Below are 17,462 nucleotides of genomic sequence, written 5' to 3'. Positions count from 1 at the left end.
GGACATTAGTAGACTCTGACACCTAGAAACCGAGGCACAGAACTCATCCAGGGACGGGGCAGTGGCAGCAAGGGTGGCTTTTCACCAAGGCAGTGTGACTCAGGGCTTCCTCCGCTAACCTTCGTTCTGTTCCTTTGTGGCGCGGATAGTAACTGCGGTGACGTTCCTCCATTCAGTCTGCTGGCCTCCTGACACACTCTCTCTTGTGTAAATGTCCCATGGGCTTGGGAGTCTTATCTGCTTGGTTCTCCCGTGTCTCTAGCTCCTAGAACAGCACATTCATATTAGGAAAGAAAGAATGATCGTCTTCACCCATGCACACTCCTGGCCTTTGAGACCCGCCCCGCCCACTGTTGCCTCCCATGCTTGATGGACGTGAGTGAGTGACATGCTGACCGGTTATGAGCCATCTAGTTTTCTGTCCTCACAAGGGACACTGCACACTGGTGAAAAAACAAGAGCTCAAATGATACTGCTGACCCATAATAGTGTGTCAGAGGCAAGCCAGTGACTTGACCCTTGTGAGGACCCTGCAGCCCCTTTTACGTGGAGAGAGAAGTCTGGGGCCCTAGTTCTCAGGCTTCGTCTCCGACTTCCTGTGCCACTGTGGCTGGGTGGGAAAGGAAGAGTGAGAAAAGCCCCTTGAAGGATGGGCGGAGCATTTCCAGTGGTCTCCCACGCTGGGGTCAGCCTCTGCATGCTGGGGAGGGGGCCTTGGGCCAGCTTCTCCAAGCTGCTTCCCTGCCTCATTCATTCCCAAGGAGATCGTGGGAAGTTTGGAGGAGGCTGGCCACATTTGGGGTGAGCTATTTTTGGTAACAGGGTCCTTGTCTCAGGCTCCAGGGGCCAGGGTGACTGGGAGAGAGCTGTTTGCATTTCCTCTGGCCCCTGGACTCCCTCCTGCCATGGCCCAAGGGGGACAGGGCCATTCACTCCCCTGCTGTGTAAACTTTTCCCTTTCTGGGGGCCTGCAGCCTTCCTGTCTGTCAGATGCTCCAGCACCCCTGAAGGGCCACCAGGGGCACTGCTTTACCCTCTCCAGGATATTACCCAGAGCCTGGCCTCAGGCCCGCCCTCTTGCCTGCTGGCAGTGACAGGAGGCGGCAATAATCCCTCTAATCCTGTGATTTGCACGGGGCTTTTCTCAAGGCCTGGTCCTTCTATGTGCACTCTCAGCTGATCCCCAGGCAGCTCCAGGGAGTGGGTGGCATAGGCACTGTGAGCATTTACGAGTGAGACGAAGCTGCTCAGAGGGTGTGCCTTCCCCAAGTCCATACAGTTCTTAAATGAGGACCCTCAGCTGTCAGCTTCTCAGGGCACCCACGGAGGTGAGAAAGTGCGGCTGCATTTGGCCTTGGCACACCAGCACTCTCGGGAGGAGGGGATGAACCTGAGCCTGGTGGCCTCTGGGTGCCAAGATGCCTTCAAAGGTGGAGGCAGGGCTCTTCCTGTGGTACACGTGGCCTTTAGCACCTCTCCTGTTCTCCATGGGCACTCAGACAAGCAGGCACAGGACATCCCAGTCCCAGCCTCTCAGGAGGACCTTGTCCCAAGTAGGGGGCCCTGATGGCTCAGTGCTGTCTCTTGTTTCCCCGCAGAGCACACAGGTCCATGAGAACAACAGAGATACCCGGCTGGCCTGGACAGGCATGCAGGAGCATCTTGTGTCCACAGGATTCAACCAGGTAGTGTTTCCTCCAACATTCTGGACGCTGCCATCCGGGAACTTGTCTAGTCCTTTAGGCTCCTGCGTCCTGAGGGTTGGGTGAGGCCGTTGGGAGTGGGTGCAGACAGCCAGTTACAGGCCTGTCCATATACGGGCTGGCTGTGCAGCTGGGTCTTGGGCCCCCAGGGAACTGAGGGCTTTAGAAAACTGGCAGATTCCATTTGCAGTAGCTAAGCTTGACCCTAGGAGCCATGGTGGCCCCATAGGGACCAGAGTCCATGGAGGGAAACGCCCCTTGTCCCTTGTCACCCAGAGGTTCTTAAAGGGGCAGAACAGGACATGAAAACCCAAACTCCCCCTCCCTGTCATGACTCCCTGCTGCTCTGGGGCAGGGGACCATGCCAGGCTGCACCCTTACACACTGGGTTCCAGGAGCAGGGAGACTCCTCTGAGCCTCTCTCCGGCTTCCCCACAGATGCGGGAAAGAGAAGTGAAGCTCTGGGACACCCGCCGCCTCAGCAACGCCTTGGCCTCCGTCACCTTGGACACCTCGCCTGGGTAGGAGCTTTAACATGCTGGGAGCTGGGAGCCAAGAGTTTGGAAGAGTTCACACTGGCCATTGGGACAGCCCTGTCATTGAGGCTGGCCAATGCTGAGCCTGGGCTGCATCTGGGCCCAGCACTCCAGGATCCCCTGCTCTACCAGCAGGGGATGCTGAGGCTGTCTTAAATGGGCCAGTGAATGAACTTGTCCTGTCCTCTTGGGGCCCTGTCAGAAAAGTAGGCCCCTGGTCATGGGGGCACACTTCACTGCCTAGGGGTTCATTCATGTGTGTTTTTGAATTTAGGCGAGGAGCTATGACTTTGAAAATTTGTGTCATTGGGGTACAGGTGACAGGAATGGGCTTGCTTTGGCTATGGATGTTTTCATGGAGCTGAGGGCCCAGGGATACTTGAGCTTGTGGTAGGAAGGTAAACACCAATGAGTATGAGATGATGGGGCAGATAGCCGTGTTTGGAGTGTGTAGCAGGCACAGGTGGGCCTGGGGTCCCCTGAAGTTTGTATAGGAAGTTTGCTTGGGACCTCACATATGTCCTCAGCTACCCTTAGAGAGCAAAGGATAATGGGTACTCATCCTTCCATTCCTACCTCCCAGAAGTATGTGGAAGAAAGTTTATGGACATGCCTGGTGGGATCCCTGGCCAGGCCAAGCAGCTCTTGGTCTGTAATGGAGTATAACCAGTCACTAGCAAGCTGGCTCTTCGGATAAATAGTCTATTCAGTCTGCACAGCCATCATGAATAGCTAAGGAGGCTCCAAGAGGATCAGAGACTTTGCCAGGCATGGCTCTAGGGAAGGAGGGAGGAACTCGGACCCTGCTCTGAAGCTGATTACTGATGGAAGGACTGATGGGGAACCCTCGGGGTAGGTTGACTGGGGAATACTGGAGACAGGAAAGGTCCCTGGTCCTTGGCAATCATCCAGCCTCTCCTTTCTAGAATATTTCAGAACCAAAGACTCTGAATCACAGCGGGGCGAGGGCTTATCAAAGGTTCAGAAACAAGAGCATCATATTAGAGGTCAGGGAATGCTGGGAAGTCATATTCTTTAGACCATCAGAGGATGAGGTATAGTCAGGGCAATAGACACTCTGCACCCCACCCTTTACTGTACAGGGAGAGGCTGAGATACTTGTTTGTTTGTTTGAGACAGGGTTTCTCTGTGTAGCCCTGGCTGTCCTAGAACTCTCTTTGTAGACCTGGCTGGCCTCGAATTCAGAGATCTGCCTGCCTCTGCCTCCTGAATGCTGGGGTTAAAGGTGTGTGCCATCGTGTCTGACTTGGCAATATCTATTTTATAGACGAGGAAGGCAAAGCTGAGGCATATTCAGGGTCAGGGGCTTGGTCTCAAGAGAGGTATCATCAGGGCAGCACTGCCCTGGAGGAGACAGAGGTGCTGGGCTTTGGAGCTACACAACCAGCATTTATCTTGTGTCCCCAGACCTGGCACTGTCTTAGCATCTTATCTCCACACTTACTCCCGCAGAGGTGCTGCAGGTGTGAAGGGCACTAGGCACCATCAGTCAGGTACTTTTCACCGAGCACTTCCAGCCAATCAGGCTCCACTCTCAGTGGTAGTGATGCTAAGTATCCCCTCCCCTGCAGGGCATCTCCTGCCCAGCATTAGGATGGCCCCTGGAAGAGTTAACCATGCCCAGACCCCATGGTGCCACTGGCCAGGGCTGACCCTGTAATTACGGCAGTTAAGAATAGCCTCGAAGGACCAACGAGGACTGGAATTTGTCAAATCACTCCCAGATGGGCCGTTGGCCCAGCATTCCTCCCATCAGTCCCCCAGCCCTGGCCTATGCCCTGGCAAGCTGACACCCTTGGCAAGGGAACTAGGACTCTTCAGTCTCCACAAAGCTGGTGGATATTGATGCATGCCAGTAACTAGGCTGCTGAGAGAGAGAGGTGGCAGGTCCCGTGTCCTCACAGGCGTACTGGAAAGCAGACCCCCGCCCCGCCCCGCCCCTGCCATGACTGAAGGTGGAAAGTGCAGAGAGTGCCAGCTCTGGGCGCAGCCCCGGGGGAGGGTTGGCAGCCGTGTCACTTGCCACCCTTGATCTCTCTGCTACAGAGTTTCCATCTTGGTTTAGGCAGAACAGTGTGTGCTCACAAGAGCTAGAGGGCCCCAGGGTCAGGTACATGCCCTTCCCCATCTTCCTCTCCAGGAGCCTTTGTCATGGTTCCCATCTCTGTCCTCCCCTTGACACTTTGGAGTGTCTATAGGGCTGTCTGCCACAGTGCAGAGGGCAGAATGTCGCCAGTCTCCCTCAGGCCCTGCGGCGTGCTCATTGGGCTTTCCAGTACTTCCCGTGTGCCCGATCCCAGGTTCAGCACAGGCCGGAGGTGCCGGCTACTGGAGAGTGCTATGGTAGAGGGCCATGCCTGCCTCGTCCCTTGCTCCTGGGTGTACTGAGAGGCTGGGTGTGAAGATGGTACGAAGGTGCAGGTGAACTGCAGGTCCTTCCCTTTGTAGCAGCAGAGTGAAAGCCCTCCCTGTGGCTTGTCACCTCTCTCTGCACCAGGAAGCAGGTGTTGGGATCCCACCCGTCTTGCAGCTGTGAGCTATTACTGCTGTTCCCCATGGGTGCCTCTCCTCCTCTCAAGGAGACTGTTAGCCTTGGAATGGGAGCTTATGAAGCTCTAGGAACGGTGCTTCCGATGAGAAGACCCCACACTTCACAGCCGTCTAGCTTGACTTGACCTGGGCCCCCGCTAAGGATGGGATCTGGATACCTTTCCTGAGGGCCTCTTCCCCTTTCTCTAGACCTCACCACCCCAGCCTGCCATCCCTCTAGGCCAGGTTTGCTTTACAGAAAAAACATTTACTCAGCGGTTGCCATACTTCAGCAGTGGCCACAGGCCCACAAAGGCCCCTTTGATGGGGCTGGCGAGAGGGACAGCCCTCACCACGCCTGCTGTCCTAATAGAACCCAGGCCTACAGGAAATCCACCTGGGCTGCTGCTGCCACCACTGCAGCCTCTGTAGAAAGAGGCCCCACCCAGGCCCGATGCTCCCACCTACTGCCCCACATGACCCGTCCACCTCCTCCCTCCGCCAGAGCCCTCAGCAGCCACTAATTGAATCCAGAGCCTCTTGTGGCTGAGACTGACTTGATGCTGACATCAACACCCCAAACCACAGGGCCTGTTCCCTAGGCCTGGCTGGGCCTCCTCCTCCCCTCCAGGGGTGAGACTTCATACCAGGGCCATGACCCACAGAAGACAGATTGGCACTGGGGGCCTGTGAATGGCTTGCTTCTGCTTTTGCTGGGCCCTTCCATTCCCCCAGGGCCCAGCTTCTCTCTGTCCTACAGGTAACAGGTAATGATGACATGTGTCCCTCAGTTTCTCGAGCTGCCCACCTCAGTCCAGGCCACGGCTGTCCTTGAATGTAATCTTGCTGCCCCACAGCCTGTAGTCTTCCTAGAAAACATTCCTTCTTGGGGTTCCAGGATTGCTGGGAATATCCCCAGGGCCACCAAATTCTGTGCCATCTGCAAGCCAGACCACCCTTTGGCCCTGTCCCTACTGCTAATGCTCTGTTCTGGTCTCCCCTTTCTGTCCGGCAAGCTTCTTGCCTTGGTGATCCATGTTTCTCCCACCAATGCTCTCCTGTACAGTGTAGACAGCAGGAAGGAGCCGGGGCTACACATACCTGGGTAGCCTAGGATTTGGTAAAGACTGGAAGCCACCTGTCCCAGGATCAGCCATCATTAGGCCCTAGAATAAGGAAGCTCCAGGATGTCTTCTTTATTGAAGGCAGGGGTAGTCTTTCCTTCACAACACCCAAGGAGAATGTGACCTCCCTTTGAGTCCCTCTGTGTCCTGTGTTTGCTATGAGACCCTTCCAACCTTATACACAGACCCTGTGGCTCCTGCTGGCAGAAGACTGGGGCTAGCTAGGGTAAGCTGCCCTACCTAGTCCATTTCCCTGTCCCACCCAGGTGAAGTTACTTACCATGGCTCAGGGCCCATGGTTGGTGCATTCTAATGGGGGAAGCTCTCAGCAGCAGCCCTGTCAAACCCATGCTTGACGTGTGGCCAGTGACCTAGGTGTCCATAGAACACACAGCTCATGCACCCCAAGCCCAACCAGAGACAGTCAATCTGTTTTGTTTTTTATTTTTTTACAAAAGGCCTTCATATCATCAATATTCTTACAAAAACCAAAGTCCTTGTCACTGAGTTTGAAAAACACTTTCCCAGCATAAACGGGAAATGATCTTTTATAAATACATTTGAAAAAAAAAACCACAAAACACAACAATAGAAGCAAATCCACTTGTGCCTAGAGCACCTTCCTTTCCAGTTTCGAGTGTTCCCGCACTTTTGGGGCCAAGGCCACAGCCATAGTGCCTTCCCCATCCACTACTTCTGGGGGATTCCTTCACGGGTCACCAGAGTCCATGTTGGGAAGCCCAACATGCCTAGCCATGTTACCAGCACATGGCAGCACTCACACCCCAGGGCTACACACTGGAGCAGACAGCAGGCGCCTGTATTGGACATACTGATAGCTATGATGGTTCGTCTGGGCCGTAGCAGCTCACAAATGAGATCCAGGCCAGAGAGGGTCGGGGACAGGTCCCACAGCGCCGTCATGCATGTGCCCGGTGGTGCATATCGAGAACTCGTTTGTGTGGCAGCAGGGGGGTGGTGACTAAAAGCCTGGCTGCTCTATCGGTCCCGGCTTAGATGTAGTGCTTACCGGGGAGGGCCCCCTGAAGGCTGGGCCCTGGGTAGCCCATAAGGGGCACCTCACATTCAGGGCCTCCCGACAGGGCCTCCCCACCTCCCTCTGTTGCCTTAGAGCTTGACTCCAAGGGGGCTTTCACCCCCTCTAGTTCCAGGGGCCCGGTCCCCGGTCCCACCTGCCCTTTGTCCTGAGCTGTAGCTGTTGCCCGCCCCCGCCGCACACAGTAGGCTGCTCCTGCAGCAGCCAGCACAGCTAGAAGCACTGCGGCCAAGGCGGGTGCGATAAGGAGGGGCAGATTGCCCTCACGGGCCTGGGTCACTGGGGCATGGTTGGATCGGACAGCCTGGGGAGTGTTGGCCTCCCCACAGGCCTCCTCACCTTCAGGTACCCGCCCAGCTCCCAGGGGTGTGACGCAGACAGAATAGGTGGCATTGGGCCGCAGCTGGGTGACTGTGTACTCTGCAAGGGAAGCAGGCAGCCGCAAGGTCACCAGGCGCTTGTCAGGGCCAGACAAGTTACGGTAGGTGAGGCGGAGGCTCCGGAGCTGTACAGTGTTGCCCTGCAAGTAGCGCTGCAGCCCCACACGCAGAGAGGTGGGGCTCACTGGCTCGATGTTGAGGGGCAGGGGCCGAGGGGGCCTTGGGGTGTCTGGTATGGAGCTAGGCTTCATCCCTTGCCCCACTGGACTCTCACAGTACAGACCAATGAAGCCCTCGGGGCACAGACACTCCCAGTGATGCTTTGCCCCTATGCGGCAGGTACCACCATTCAGGCAGGTGGATGCTGGGCAGTCCTGGGGCTGAGAAGCAGATCTCATGGTTGGTGGGGCGGTGGACGGTGAGGTGGACGCCTGGGTAGTTGGTTCTGTGGGGCTGGGCCATGTGGGAGCTCGGCTAGAAGGTGAAGGCTCGGGCTCCCTGATAGTAGGCCTTATGGTAGGTATGGTGGCTGTGGTAGTGGTGACTGGGCAGCCAAAATCTGCATAGTCCAGATCCAGGAGCAGTCGGCCAGCATTCTTGGGTGGGAAGTGACAGCGTGTCTCTTCAGGGCTGGCCAGCACAACATGGCTCTCACGCACCCAAGGCCCAAACCAGCTCAAGGGACATAAGCAGTTGAAGGGGTTTCGGGCAGCTGCTAAGAGGCGCAGGCGGGGAAAAAGATTTGAGAGGTCACTGGGCAGGGCCTGCAGGCTCAGGTTGCTCACATCCAATTCCTGCAGGGCGGTCAGGCCAGCCAGGTCCTCAGGCCGGACATGGGCAATGCGGGTGTTACCAGCTAGCCGAAGGCGTGTCAGGCCACGCAGGCCTTGGATCACAGATGGCATGTGCTCCAACTGGTTGTCAGAAATATCCAGGTCATGGAGGTTGCGCAGGCGGCCAAAAAGCCCCTCATCCAGCTGCCGCAGCCCTAGGCCAGCCAGCCTCAGTGCCTCCACATTGGCAGTTTCCAGTATTCCAGCTTCCAGGGCCGGGATATTGTTGTAGCTGAGGTCAAGCAGCAGTAGGCGGGGCAAGTGCAATGGGGGCAGTACCCGAAGCTCATTGTCCTGCAACTTGAGCTCCAGGAGGTGGTCAAGCGCATCGAAGGCTCCAGGCTGGATGTGGCGAATGCGGTTCTTGCCCAGGTAGAGGCGCTCGAGGCGTCGCAGACCCCGGAAGGTCTCATTGGAGATCTCGTGCAGTCTGTTGGCAGTTAGGTCCAGGTTACTGAGGTTAACCAGTGGCCGAAAGATGCCACCAGGCAGGCTCGTGATCTGGTTCTGTGACAGGTCCAGGAGCTGCAAGCCAGGGAGGCCAGCGAAACTGCCCACATCAAGTGTGGTGATGCCGTTCTCAAAGACGTACAGGCCCACTGTGTCAGGTGGCACGTCTCGGGGCACTGTGGTTCCCTGGCGGGCAGTACAGAACACTGTCTGTGGCTGGTTGCACTGGCAGCCTGATGGGCAGCCCTGTACTCCAGACTCCAGGAGCAGCAGGAACAACAGCAGGAGAGGTGGCAGGCAGCTCCTGGGGTGCATCTTCTGTTCCTAGGAGCAAAGAGTTTATGAGTCAGGGCTGAGGGCCACCACATCATGAAGGCCAGAGGGGAATTCACCACTCCCCACCCTCAAATGCAGCAGAGCCCAGAACTTGTGAGTCAGGTCCCTAGTGCCCCTGACCGGTTCCTGGCTCATCTCTGGCATCCTTCCCTCAGTGATCATATCTTTATGGTGTTGGTTGTCACAAATGGGCATCCATGTAGAGGCCAGCTAGGCTAGTGCGGAGACCAACAGCTACTAACAACACAGCTTTCCCTTCCTGAACCCAGTCCCCTCTAGCTGGCTGCTTGGTCAGGGAAGGAGGAGAACTGTGGATCCTGAAGCCCCTCCCTCTAGATCTGGAGAGACAGGATGGCAGTCGGCCCGGGCGCGTAAGCAGAGAAGCTGGCTGTTGGGGCTGCTGGCCCCTGCAAAACACTCTTGCATCCCTCCCTTCTCTGAGTGAGGAAAGACCGCAGCAGGAAAACTTCACATGGAAACTATGGGATCCGTGTTTTTCCACTTGTGCTCTCAGACCTGCCCAGTATGGGGGCTGTGGGCCGCCAGGATGTGGCCAGGATGAGGTTCCTAGAAGAGGGTAGAGGCTGACTGGCAGCCCTTGCTTGGCAAGTGTCCTTGTCTAGGGGAGAGGGGTGGCTAGATGAATTGGCTTATTTGTCAGTTTACCAAATCATGAACTGGAGATGAGGAACCCCATGATTCAGGTGAGGGACAGTGCTAGGCTAGACAGGTACATCAGGCTAACTCCACAGATAGTTCTTTGGGGTTCTGCTCTGGGCCAGACCCCTAGAATGAAGAACAGAAGTGACAGCGCCCCAACTGTCCCACGTGCTGGTACTTGCTCAGCACACTGCCGCCTCAGCTCCCCAGTGGCCAGTCTAGATGGCAGCTTCTGTCCCTGCAGGGTCACTCAGGGAAGGGGCTCTTGGAGGCACCAATGAGTCTGAGCTGGAGCCCAGGGCTTGAGTAGAGCCAATATGACAGGGTCTGCCCAGGGACAGGCCCATTCCCTCCAGAGCCACATGTCTTAGCAAGCCATCAGAGGTGGGACTCCCATCTTGTCCTGGGGTGAAAGGCCAGCACCCAGGCAGTCCTCACCCTGGGTGCCCCAGAGGCCTGAACCTTGCCTGGGATACCAGGTTGCCCCCAGGCGGGCAGCCCTGCTTAGTGGCTGACACCTCCCATCCCAGGTACCTGCTGCTCACACAAGGACCTTTTGTGCTAGAGCTGGGGCTTCCCTTCCCCCACAGGTGGCCCCAGCAGGTAACAAGACCCTCACCCAGCCTGCCTTCACCACTCCCCCCATCTGTGGGCTCCCTTTTCCCAAAGCACAAGGGCTCCTGGTACATGAAAGGGAAGAAGACAGACTTACCCAGGACAGGTAAATTAGATGCCTGGAGCCTTACGCCAGCTCTAAGCAAAAAAGAAAGGCCTTGTTGCCCAGGTGAAGCCCACAGGCCCTACCTTCAGTGCCAGGAGCATTTAGGTAGGGGCTCATACTGAGAGTCAACTGAAACAAGCGCCAGAACCTTGAGGACCTGATCCTACCAGCACCATAGGGCTGTGCACTTAGTGACCTCAAACGCTGTTAGCTGCACCCCTAACTCCCTTACCCCATAGGACCTGTTCCACCCTCCGTGACTCGGAAACTTGGGAGGATGGGTGGTTTGGCCTGGCTTCCAGATAGGGACTTCAAATGACCTCCGTCTGCATCTCGTATCCATGTAGGGTACGACGGGCCTTCCCCTCAATCACTCTTCTCAGTGGGGCCAGGCCAGGGGCAGGCAGGAGGAGACCCTGCACGTGGCTAGCACGGCCACTCCCCATCTGTGGGAGTCGTCTCCCCATGGGTCTTGTCTAAGGCTATGTTAAGAACTCATCCAGACAGGCGGCCCTGTGTTCAGTTGTCCAAGCTGTGAAGCCTCAAGTGGCAGCAGCCTGCTTCACACCGCACCTTCCCTGAATATCCTCACTGTGAGGCTGGGGTGGGCGGGGCGGGGCTGGGCTGGGCTCCTTCCTCTGCACTAGCAACATTTAAAGGGGGAGGGGTGAAGGATATGCACGTGTGTCTGATGACAGGATGGCCACTGGGCTGGCAGGTTGTAAACTGGACTGTCCATACAGGCTGGCAAGAGAGGACACTGAGTGAAATCAGGAGTGACCACAGTCTCGAGCCAAGAACCATACAGGTCAGAGCTAATCCAATTCCCATTCCTCTAAGAGTCATGTTAAGTTTCTTTACTTGACTCCTGGCTTCACCCCTCCCAGCAAGGGGAGACTGAGGCAAAAGTTGGTGCTACAGCTGTGGAAAATTCCAGCTTGAAAGCTACAGTCTTTAAGCTGGGGAGCTCTTGTCATGGCTCTGAGAACAGCGTGAGCAGTCTGAAGGGAATCTGGATAGGGTGGGAAAAGGGTGGGAAACCGTTTTGAGCAGCAGGAGACAGGCTTGGCCTCAGGCCCGAGTTCTGCTGAAAAGATTCCTGAGTCCTTTCTTTCTGATTTATTTATTTTTTGTTTGTTTGTTTGGTTGGTTGGTTTTTCAAGGCAGGGTCTTACTGTGTATCTCTGGCTGTCCTGGAACTCACTATGTAGACCTATGTAGGCTGGCCTCGAACTCACAGACATCCTCCTGCCTCCACCTCCAAGGTATTAGGAGTAAAGGTTGCACCACCACAACCAGCTGAGTCCCTTGACTGAGTTCCACCTTTCACCTACAGGACTGTTGAGAGCAGCCCTATGGACTTCCTTTTTATTTTTTATTTTTATTTTTTTTTTTTTTTGGTTTTTCGAGACAGGGTTTCTCTGCAGCTTTTTTAGAGCCTGTCCTGGAACTAGCTCTTGTAGACCAGGCTGGCCTCGAACTCACAGAGATCCGCCTGCCTCTGCCTCCCGAGTGCTGGGATTAAAGGCGTGCGCCACCACCGCCCGGCTTGGACTTCCTTTTTAGATGCTGATTTTATTTTTATTTATTTTGGCTTTTTGAGAGAGGGTTTCTTTGTGTAACAGCCCTGGCTGTCCTGGAACTCTTATTGTAGACCAGGCTGGCCTTGAACTCAGAGATCCTCAGGCTGCCTGACTCTTGGTTTTAAACAGGAAGTGCTTTCTTTTTTTCGTGTGTAAGGTTGTTTTCTCTGCATGTATGTATGTACAGTGCCTGTGGAGGCAAGAAGCGGCTGTTGGATCCCTTGGAACTGGAGTGACAAGTGGTTGTGCATCACCTGATGGGTGCTGGGCATCAGATCTGGGCCTCTGGAAGAGCACCTCTCCAGCCTCAGACATTAGCTTATCTGGCCTGGGTCCTAGTGCCTGGCGTATGTACACGTGGGGTGGGTGGCTTCACTGGAGTGACTGTTGCCCTGTGCTTTCAGCATCACAGGTAGCTCTGACAGCCTTTGTTTGGTATCTGATCCTTGTGGGGCTAAAAGTTGTGGGGAGAATTCTAGAGTAACCCCTGGCTTTAGGGGTCAGAAGGGTCAGAACTTCTCCTGGATTCTTCACCTGCACTGGCCTGACTCTACCACAGCCTGGTGGACAGAGGCGGGAAGGCCTGGCTCTCCACCTCAGCATCCATTGGAGCTGGTCACAACACCTCCTTCCCAAAGCACTTGCATATGGTCAGTAAACATTAACCACTGAGGGTGGCTACCTATAAGCCAGGAGTCCTGGCTTCCTCATTAGCAGGACCCTCTGTACCACCTGCATGCTAACTAGAGACTCCCCTGGGCCCAGGTTAAGGCCCCCTGACCAGGCACCCTCTACTCTCAATGGGAAAGTGAGGGTGGGGTCCTTAGTTCTATAAAGGAATTTAGGGGTAAGCTGTCCTTTGGCCCAACCTCCTGAAGCACATGACCTCCAGGAGGGGCTCTGTGAGTAAGGACAACTCAGGGCATTGGTCATCTAACTCTCGAGGGCCCAGAATGCCCTCCACACCCAAGTGTGTGACACACTGTGGGCACCCACCCATACACATGCCTGAGGTTAGGCAGGGACAGGAGAGTGGGTGGGGTAGAACCAGGCATTTGGTGAGCACATCAGCCCTGGAGCTGGTGCATCTCCCTGATGCTAAGACAGGCTGTGTGCCCAGCAGGGTGGAGAGGACAATTCAGACAGAGCCCACCCCTCCTTGCACACTTACCCCCATAGGATAGACTCTGCAAGTCTGCCTCTCAGCTTTGGGCTCCCAGCCTCTGCCTCCTGGTGCTGGCCTGAATGGGCTCTACTCTGCTCGCCAGGGCTGGCAGCAACCCAGCCCCAGGAGGCTGCCAATACCTCCCCCCCAGCCCCCTCCCGCAGGCGGGACTGTGCCGGCGGCCAGAATGGCTGGCTCCAGTTTCGCTGACGTGTCCGAAGCAGTTCTGGGCCCTGGTTTGGTCCATCCCATCTCCCCTTCCTAGAACACAGCAGTCCTGGCCCAACAGAGAAGATGGGCCGAGGGTCTCTATTATAATTTCTCACACAGAAAGTGGGGGAGGAGGCTTAGCTCAGGCTTGTGATTATTAATCAGGGGATCCCAAGCCGGTACTGTTCACTCCGCTTTGTGACCTCATCCCGACTCCCTGCCCTCTGTGGCTCCCATCTTTGCCCTAACTCAAAGGGCTTTTTGCATTCCAGCTACAGGTTAGGATTACCTAGGAAGTTCCCTTAATGCCTCGATTCCCTGGGCCCTGTTCATCTTTTAAAACAAGTCAGTTAAATAAGCAGCTCTGTGTGAGGAAAGTCCTCTGGTGGGTCTTCTGCCTGGAAAAAGCAGATGAGCTGCAGAAAGGCCATGAGGACATCAGCTTAGTGCTGTGTCTGTCCAGGAAAGGATTCTGGGCCTTGGAACAGGTGTGGCCAGGGTGGCTTGTCCCTCTCCAGGTGGGTGTCTTAAGTGGCCCTGCGGGTGACCTGGCTGCTGCCAGACCTGTCAGCCAGAGCAGATAACTCAGTGACTAAGATCAGTCTCTGGCTCAGGCGAACCCTTGGGGTGACAGGTTGAGCCATCTTAGGAGAGGTGCCACTTGTAGGGCAGGAACACCTGTGGCCCCAGGAGCTATTTGGTGGCTGTGGCCCAACTAGAAGTGGGCCAGTAGAATGCCCCTGTCAGCACGCGGCAGGTGTGATGCCACTGGGGCTCAGCCTCCTACTGCCCTGTCCCTGCCCAGGGCTTGGCACCCACTGAATAAACTTTAACCCTGCAATTAACCCTGAATCTTCCAAAACACCTTAGTCACTGCAAGCTTCCTGGGCACGGGAGTCTCAGGGAGACAGGAGGAGAATAGTCTCAGAAGGGGCCTTATCCTACTCAAATTCACCATGCCACTGTCCTACGAGTCACTCAGCAATCTTAGATGAACCCTCAGCCACCGTATGGCACAAGAGGCCCCTTCTGGGGACTATGTTGGTCACTGAGCTGCAGTTCTACCCCCACAGTTGTCACTGTTGACCAGTGGTTGAGGCTGAGTGCCAACAGGTTCCCAACCTTCCCCGGCTCCCTCAGAGCAGGCCAGCTCCCTCCTTAATGAAATCTCTCAGGCAGCCTCCAGGAATGCCAGAGCCTTATTGCATTCCCCAGGAGTTGGCGTGCGTGGGGGGTTGGGGGAGGCTGTCCCCAACCTTGAAGAAGAACTGGCCTCTTGCCTTCCCCATCCCCACAAACCGAGGTGGCCTGAAGACTTCTCACACCCAGGGAGACTGGAATGAGGAAAAGCGGGGGAGGCCTGTGGCCTGGACAGCAGGCTGAGGGGTTGGGGAAAGCGCGCGCGCGCGCACACACACACACACACACCCAGGCTGACTTTGGAATGTGGAAACTGATAAAGGAAGGAGGTCCAGTCCTCCCCAGCAAACGCAAAACACCAAAGCAGGCCCTGCTGCGGGTCACGTGCACAGACACACACCCTCTGGCCACACTCCTCTGGGCCTGTGTGCGTGTGTGTACACACACACCTCTCCCTCCTTTCCCAAGAACACACAAATTCCACAGCAGTGAGGGGAGCCGGTTTTCTTGGCAACACAAGGGCCCTGGGCTCCACAGCTCTGGGAGGGGCTCTGAGGGTGGCTGAAGGGAGCTCTGTGAGGGATGGCTGATTCCCTTCACCTAAGATTAGGACCTGTCACTGGTCAAGAATGGCTTTAGGCACATACCGAAGAGAACTGTCTGCCTGGGGTGGTGAGGGGAGGACTACTTTCCTGTTCTTAGAAGCTATGCGGCACCACGAGGGTTCACTCACAAACCCTGGCTCTTGTCTGGGACTTACCCCAACTAACCCAGGGCTGGGGATATCTGGAATGGAAGTGAGAACCGAGGGCTATCTGCCTGGCTGTCTCTCATCTGCATAGGTCTTCTGGGGGCTCCTGTGCTCACCTCTTCCGCCACTTCTAGAGGGTGGCATCCAAACCCCTTGGACTCCAGCCCTCTACCCCATACCCTCTGACTCTCTATCCACAGATCTCAGGTGGCAATTGAGATCCGTGCAGCTCCAAAGTTTGGGGGCGGGGTAGGGACATGCCCTGCTTGCCCCCCTCCCGGGCTGGCACTGGCACATGTGCTCCTAGGTTCTTTCCTCTCTGGATGGGAGATGCTAGATAAAGGTCTGGAGGGAATCCAGCTGGGCTGCTCATTACCAGAGCCCTCTTCCTGCCTCTGACACTCTGTTTACAGAAGTTCCTCGGGGGCTGATTCCCCTGGGAGAGGACAGTAAACTCTAGAGACTGCCCTCCCATCCCCCACCTGCCTGCCCCAGCTCTATGGGGCTATGCTAACAGCTGGGTCCATACTGGCCTTCATTGCCCATACCAATGGAGCCCCTCACAAAACTCCAGCCCACCCACATCTTTGCTTTCCCAGCACCCAAAATCTAGCCTAGGGGGAAGGGACCTTTTACATTTTGGCCTGTCCTCTTCCCTGAGGGTTCTTGGCTCAGACATGGAAGAAGGCTGTCTTGGTGTCTCTTCTGTCTCTTCCTCTCACCTACCATTAATGCATAAAGCAAGGGGGCTCCTGAACCCTGTGGTTTCTTCTACCCTGCAGACTCCACTCCTGAGATCCAATGGGTGAAAGCAGTCAGCGACCCTGGTGTGGTAATCGTTAACTAATGGGGGTGAGGTAGTGTGGTTGGCACCAATCAGCTGGCCTGCCTGACCACAGGGAACCTCAGCCGTCTTCTGGCCCCAGAGCTGTGACCCAGGGACACAAAGGACTAAACTGGCTATAGGCCATTGGGTTTGCAGCCCAAGCAAAGCCCATTCACCGGGAGAGATGAGATGCTGATACTGGGGCACTAAAGGTTCTGGTCAAAGTCCATCCCTCACCTGGGGGCACAGCTATCGGTCTCCCCACCCCCATCCCTCATCTGAGCTGCCTGAATATTTGTGGGCCCCAGTCCTGCCATGTGTGACAAGGCCCAGAGGACCCCAGGCGACCAGTCTGCGCAGGGGCACCAGTCTGTCTGACCCCATAAGGGGAAAGTAACCAGACTACGGCTGGGCCATCCCCTAAAGGAGGTTTGATTCATAAAACTGGTCACGCCAGAGGGCCCAGCCGTGGGAGGAGGAAGCAAGGGAGGGGGGTGTTTATTTTGTCTACTCAGAGCCTCACGGGTAGGTGAGCCATGCACAAATGCATACCCTGGCTCTCCAGAGGGTCAAGGGAGGCCCCGGGCCCACTCAGGGAACGGGAGACAAGTGGACGTGCCTGCCCAGGTAATCGCCGAGGCCAGAGGAAGCCCCTCGCTCCTGCAGTCGCAGTTCCACAGGAGAATGTGTGTGCTAGTGTGCAGGGAGAGTGTGATCAGCCCTGCCTGGCGCCCCCGCCCTTGTCCCTTAGACACTCACCGGGAGGCGGCAGCCGAGGGAGCCGGGCGGTGCGACCCACCGCCTCAGTGGGGTCTCAGTCCTTCGCCTCCGGCCGGTCCCGAAGGGTCCGGGGTCCCGGGGTCCGGAGGCTGCGGCGTCCGCGTCTTCCAGCCCCGGGATCCGGCTCAGACTCCGAAGTTGGCTCGTAGGAGGCTGGTCTCTCCTTAAGATGTGGGGGGTGGGACCATCTCCACTGAGGGCGGGGCTCCTCCCCATTGGCCAAGGCGGGGTTTGGCCGAACCTGCACACACCCCTCCGCGGAGCGGGTCGTTGCCTGGAGCAGGCCTAATCTGTACCTAGAAATCTCTGAACCCCAGTGTGGAGAGATTTTTATTAGGCTGGTTTAAGTCAATCCTTAGTTTTCTATGTGACATTTGACAAAGTCCTGCTTTTCAGTTGGGAAAAAAAAATAGTGACATGAATTTATGTGACCCTCAGGGGTCAGTGAAGATCTGGAGAAGCCGAGGAAAGGATAGGAAGGCCAGCCCTGGTGAGGGCTTAGTCCCCATGACCAGCCCAGTCTGCCAAAGCTCAGGATTTTTCATGCAAATCTAGATTTTTAGGTGTAATCTCTCAATGTGTTATTGTTGGTAGCTAATCCCAATTTCAAAAGCTAGAAAGGCCACACGAAGTGCTTCCAAGAGCCTCTTGTGTAAA

General features: G+C 56.0%; 2 protein-coding genes across 3 annotated transcripts in view; one reads left to right on the top strand and one right to left on the bottom strand.

Annotated features, from left to right (window-relative positions):
- LOC119813390 (coronin-7) overlaps positions 1 to 17,462 on the top strand; it is a 53,111-nt gene that overhangs the window by 22,786 nt on the left and 12,863 nt on the right. For both annotated transcript variants that reach the window (XM_038328691.2, XM_038328692.2), the window contains exons 8-9: positions 1,599 to 1,685; positions 2,142 to 2,224. In XM_038328691.2, the coding sequence (XP_038184619.1) occupies positions 1,599 to 1,685; positions 2,142 to 2,224 (170 nt within the window). The remainder of the gene's footprint in view (positions 1 to 1,598; positions 1,686 to 2,141; positions 2,225 to 17,462) is intronic.
- Positions 6,493 to 16,969, bottom strand: Vasn (vasorin). The gene is made up of 2 exons (XM_038328693.1): positions 16,785 to 16,969; positions 6,493 to 8,957 (listed from the first exon to the last, which is right to left on the bottom strand). The coding sequence occupies exon 2, from the start codon at positions 8,946 to 8,948 to the stop codon at positions 6,927 to 6,929; it is 2,022 nt and encodes a 673-aa protein (XP_038184621.1). The 5' UTR covers positions 8,949 to 8,957; positions 16,785 to 16,969; the 3' UTR covers positions 6,493 to 6,926.

The sequence above is a fragment of the Arvicola amphibius genome, chromosome 4, assembly GCF_903992535.2.
Source record: "Arvicola amphibius chromosome 4, mArvAmp1.2, whole genome shotgun sequence".
NCBI lineage: Eukaryota > Metazoa > Chordata > Mammalia > Rodentia > Cricetidae > Arvicola > Arvicola amphibius.
This window is presented reverse-complemented; position numbering and strand designations above follow the sequence as displayed.

Bases quoted from the DNA above. Each gene is read 5' to 3' on its own strand.
- Vasn (XM_038328693.1), bottom strand. From the start codon at position 8,948: ATGCACCCCAGGAGCTGCCTGCCACCTCTCCTGCTGTTGTTCCTGCTG.